This window comes from Beta vulgaris, chromosome 2 (genome assembly GCF_026745355.1).
Source record: "Beta vulgaris subsp. vulgaris cultivar EL10 chromosome 2, EL10.2, whole genome shotgun sequence".
Lineage (NCBI taxonomy): Eukaryota > Viridiplantae > Streptophyta > Magnoliopsida > Caryophyllales > Amaranthaceae > Beta > Beta vulgaris.
In genome coordinates, this window is record NC_079203.1 from 49,277,505 (window position 1) to 49,283,075 (window position 5,571).

The 5,571-nt window shown below is 32.0% G+C and overlaps 1 protein-coding gene across 1 annotated transcript; it reads left to right on the forward strand.

Annotated features, from left to right (window-relative positions):
- Positions 1–566: 566 nt before the first annotated feature.
- On the forward strand, positions 567–1,552 carry LOC104908389 (hypothetical protein). The gene has a single exon (XM_010697509.4). It carries the CDS (start codon positions 671–673, stop codon positions 1,289–1,291), a length of 621 nt encoding a protein of 206 aa, XP_010695811.1. The 5' UTR covers positions 567–670; the 3' UTR covers positions 1,292–1,552.
- The last annotated feature ends 4,019 nt before the right edge of the window (positions 1,553–5,571 follow it).

The window sequence follows — 5,571 nt, forward strand, 5'->3', positions numbered from 1 at the left end:
TGCCTTATATTTTGAAACGGATGGATTACTTCTTATTAGTCAAAATATGTCAACAACAACAAAGATGAGAGTTTATGTGAAGTAAAGTAACTAAGGAAGTAGTGTTCTATAAGATTTTGAATTTAACTTCACTCATTTTACTATGTACTATATTTGACAGGTTATACTCAACACTTGATCATAGCCAGAAATATACAAAAGGAGAAAGATCTCAATATATATCTAAAAATGAAAGGGATTATATTAAATGCACATATATATGGACCATTACCTATTTATTCTGAGCCAACAATTAATATAGGGGTTATGCTGTATGCAGTTCTTAGGGTGCATAAATACACTATTTAAAATAGAAATAAGTTGTAAATTTATGGAATTTTTTTGAATCAATCGATGTAATAAATGATCAATTAATGCAACTTATTTCCATTTTTAGCTTCTTATATACAGCCCTTAGGACTGCATATAACTTTTCCCTTAATATAATATCCCTAAAATAATAATAAAATAATATTATAAACCTCCTTCCATGTGTAAGACCCTTAAAGGTAGTACCTTCCTTCATCTCTCCTCTATTTAAAACCCTCCCTAAAATAATATATCTCTACTATTTCATTCATATCCAAGATTCAGATCTAGAGATAGAGAGAGAAAAATCAAGCTCAAAAAAATGCCAAGCAACACTAGCACCAAAGTGGGCTTAATGAAGGAGAACATGAAGCCATTTCCTAGGGCAAGGGCATTATCGTCCAAGGAAAACAGAGGAAATGTTGAAACAGGGGAAACTTCTTTTAGGGTATACTATGGGGAAACAGGTGCAGCAGTACCTTTTATGTGGGAATCTCAACCAGGTACACCTAAACACCCTATTTTTGACAAAAATGACAATATTCTCCCTCCCCTTACACCCCCACCTTCTTATTGTGGTTCACGTACATTTGGCGACCCTTCTAAGAAAGGCCGAAAATATAAAGTTTTTCGTGCTATTTTTTACTCAATTGCTCGAAAGAGTCACTCCCATGTAACACCAACATCTTCGTTATCATCTTGTAACTCTTACTCCAGCCCGTTATCATGGTCGAGCTCATCAACGAGCTCGACCTCCCCTCAAACGTCGCCTCGAAGGAAGTGTAACAAGGCTCGTAGTCATAGGAGGAGCTTCTCATTTTGCTCCCCTAGGGAAAAATCTCCTCTTTTTTATGAAGGAGAAGAGGATAAAAATGTGGAATATTCTACTTCATCAATGTGCTTTGGGTTTAAGAAGCAACAAGGGTGCTACTCTATGCAATAAAAATTATGGTTTAAGGGTGTGAGAGATGAAATGATTGTAATTTGTACATCATAATCTTTGAGAGTTATAATTATTAATTAGCTTTGATAATCTTAGCTTGTTTTTTGGCTGAGTTTGAATTAGCAAAAGGGTTTATTTGGGTAGTTTCTTGCTACCATACCCTTTTCCAGCGTATTTAGAGTATAATTAAATGTATTGTATGTATGAAACATCAAAACCTGTTTATGTTCAAATGAGCAAAAGAAAATAGTTTCGTGTGTATGATAGAAATTGTGCCCTTTTCAAAAAAAAAAAAGTCATTGAAATCTATCACTCTTTATGGTGGTTAAAGAGCCATATAAGTAAATAAGTAATATGTTAATAATATGCTTTCATGTCTTGCGGATCATTTTTATAATTTCTTTTCATTTCAAGAAAAAAAAAATTTCCCTTGTTTTGTTGTATGCTCATTATTGATTAATTAGACTAATCTCTAATTTACTCCTTTATAATATTCTGGTCAACTTAAGATACTTAATTTGTAAATATTGGATCTATCAAAACCATAGTATAATTGAATAAAAAATAATTGACAACTATTTCAGTGTCATTGGCAGCAGTATTTTAGAGCTTGCAATTATTCCTAAGTGAGTGGATTATCCATCCACCTGCCCCTGATAAATGGGTGAGAACCCAAAATGAGGAGGGTGACGGACGGGTGGTGGATGGAGTGGGCCGGGTGGCGCTGTGGGATGAGTTGTATATGGGTGAGATTTTTTAATCTATCACCCGCTCATTATCCGCTTCATCCATTCATGTCAGATATATATATAACATACTAATAAATACTAATATATAAATATATATAATAATTTATAAAATATACTACTACATATATTATGATCAAATTTAATTTTGCCATGTATATATTAAGAATAGACAATTGATGTTTAGTCGTTTTATTGTTAGTCGATGACTAAATTTTAATTTATTTATTAATTTTTTAAGCTGTTGGGTTTACAAACAACTTTTTCTAGTATTAATCATTTCCCACCAGCCCACCCGTTCCATCTGCGGTTGATGGAAGCTCGTGGATGAAACTTTTGGCGGGTGATAGATGATATAGCTGGGATTTGGTTCGCAGGTGATGGGGCATGTTGAGGTCCACTTGACTCATCTTTGACTCATTACCAGCCCCAAGTCTTTTTGTTCTAAGAGTCATATCGAATAAGATGGGCTCGTTATATGGTATAATTTCATCATATTGTTAGATCATATATGAGTTAGAAAAATATTATTAAAAAAAACAAATACAAGGAAGAAGAGTGATTGGAATATCAGGTGATTGGATTAATATGATTAGTTTGTCATCTTGTCTATCATGCTTCTAAAATTATGCGTCATATAATTCAGCTGTCGTTTATTAGCATAAAATAGAGGAAGTATTACACCTTAAAAAAACCAGAAAATGTATTAGTATACTATTATACTTTTATCTATTAGCAGTATTTATAATTAAAAAAAAATTATGAGTTACTTCCATTATTTTTGTTTTTTCACAAGACACCTACAATATATGAGGATTTTTTTAGGGCAATTATTTTTTAATATAGAATAAGAGAAGGACAAAAGATCCATTAATACATAAGTAACAACTTTGGGAGGGACATGACATTTCCATTGTTGCTTAATGCCAAAAGGTACTAGTGTAGTAAGGTGATAAGCCACATAATTGTCATCCCTATGCAAATGAGACCAAGATACAACAGCAAAGTTTCTGCGAAAAAAAAGACATCCTCCATAATAAAATCAAGATTAGACAAATAGACAACTCCTTTTGAAAGACGGGAGATGAAATTCAAGCCATCTGTCTCAAAGATAACATGACTATTTACTACTTAATATAAATGGATGAAAATAGCTTTAGAATACATATATTATGACAGTAAATCTTAAGATGTATCTAATATATTTTTGTTACTTCATCTAACATATTAGAAGAGATTAATGATCGGCAAATTTATAAAAACTGAATGCGGCTTAAGAAAAGGTAAATATATACTTATCTCACTCTCAGTCGTTCACTTAGATTCACTTTTCTGATTTCAGTTCAACCCTTGTATTCCTAAAACTCAAACCCTTGATATATAGGTTTGAACTTCGAAGTGAAGATATTGTAATGTATCACAATTTGATAATAAGACATAGTAGGTCATAGATTAAGAATAATAGATCATAAATTAGTAAGTAAAAGGCAACATGATATGAATTGGAACTTGAATGAAGTGCCGTGCAAGGTGGTTTGTGTGAAATTAATTGGTCCTGAAATCCCCAAGCAAATTAATAAGGGTTGGACCATTATCATATTTATTGAGCACTATTGAGATTCAATTCTTGTGCAGTTGTGCGTAGGGTACTAGGACAAAAACAGAGTTATGTTGTTGTATGACTTGTAAGTTGTATCCGTACTTTTTATGTTAATTTTTTAGGGCATTTGTGCATATTTTTTAAAATAGAAATTTTACTAATTGAAAGCTAAATATTATCTAAAATAGATATTAAAGAAAGACAAAGTACAATAAAGTAAGATAAATCAAACTCGCATTCGATAAAACTATAATAATCTGATCAACCAAAGTAGCACAGACTCTGAATCTTGCAACTATTAATGGAACCGTATATTATTTTGAAATAGTTCGTAGAAGAACATTCTTGATCTAACAATATTAACCGTATCCGAGTTTATAATACCTTCATTTGATAGTCTTGAACTTCAACCAATGAGAACAATCTTTCATATCTAGAAAAAAAATAAACAAGACTCACAACCCCCATAACACGGTTATTGTAATTGTTATTTTTTTATAGAGAAGGTATTGTGTCAGACTCGTCTGACACAATACAACTGGTCGGACCACATCAGTTAGTCTTAATTTTTTTTCAGTTAGTCTTAATTTTTTCCAGTTAGTCTTAATTTTGTTTTCAGTTAGTCTTCATTTTTTTCAGTTGGTCATCATTTAATTAATGTTTTTCAGTTAGTTTCTAATTTTTTTTAGTTAGTGTTCTTTTTTTCAGTTAGTCTTCATTTTTTTTTTCAGTTAGTCTTCATTTTTTTTCAATTAGTCTTCATTTTTTTTTCAGTTAGTCTTCATTTTTTTTTTCAATTAGTCTTCATTTTTTTTTTCAGTTAGTCTTCATTTTTTTTCAGTTAGTCTTTCAACTCCACAATAACAAGCTAATTAAACTAATTGATCCATCCCCTGCCATCTTGAGAAATGGGCAACCCAAACGTTCCTAACACAAAGATCGGTGAAAAAGAAATGGAGAAGGCAAAAGAAAAGATGATGAAGATGATGGGTTTGCCTCTCTCCACTATATTTTTCCACGGTAACGATCGAGCAATCTTGAAGAACATCACCCCCATGGGAAGTACTCTATATTTTTCCACTATATTCATAAGCGAATTCGCATCCTTCTTTTAGGCGAGTAATTGCATCTGAGAAGGGTTTTGATAGAGAAATCCGGCAGGAATTAGGGAGTGTTGACGGGTGTGTTAATGGGACAGAGAACAACACTGCCAGTTGCGGTGGAGACTCGAGGGACGATTGTCCATTAGAACTTGCAGTTAAGCTTCATGGAAAGACTATTGCCTGTTAAAGTGGAGAAGAAATTTTAAAAGTCAGCCCGTCCGACGGAAAGTGTTGGGTCAGACGGTCTGACCCCATACTTTCACTTTTTTATATTAGTTGAGTCAATTTCTACGGACCGCCTATTTATTGGATGTGAGATATGCATATGCAAACTCATTGATTTTCCATTAATAACTCACTCTTAGAACACATGTCATATTTTTCTCCATAGGTAAGTAATAAGTTACACCACATTAAATGCCAAAAAGCTAGAGCTTATGATTCACACAGAATCATTTTGTAACGGAGGAGGAGTGGCTTGTAAGAATTCGAATAATACATAAATTAGTGATAACATTATTAAGTGAAGGGTTTTTCGTTCTGACCTAATATCAAGTATATAAGTTTAGCTATTTGTTTTTGCATTTGCTTAATAAACTAATTTATATGACATATATATAATTAAGAATATAATTAAGAATAAAATTAATGGCATATATATATAACTAGAATTTTTAACACGCTATGCGTGCGTGTCATATTAACATTTTTCTCTCAATTACTTATTCATCAGTGTTACAAAGAAATTTAATTTCAATAGACATTTATAATTGTTTTTAATTTGCCAATATGTTTTTCTTAAATCAATGTTCGTTGGTTTTTTTTAGTTAT

What these genes read in the sequence shown, in the direction of transcription:
- LOC104908389 (XM_010697509.4), top strand. Translation starts at nt 671, where the DNA reads ATGCCAAGCAACACTAGCACCAAAGTGGGCTTAATGAAGGAGAACATG.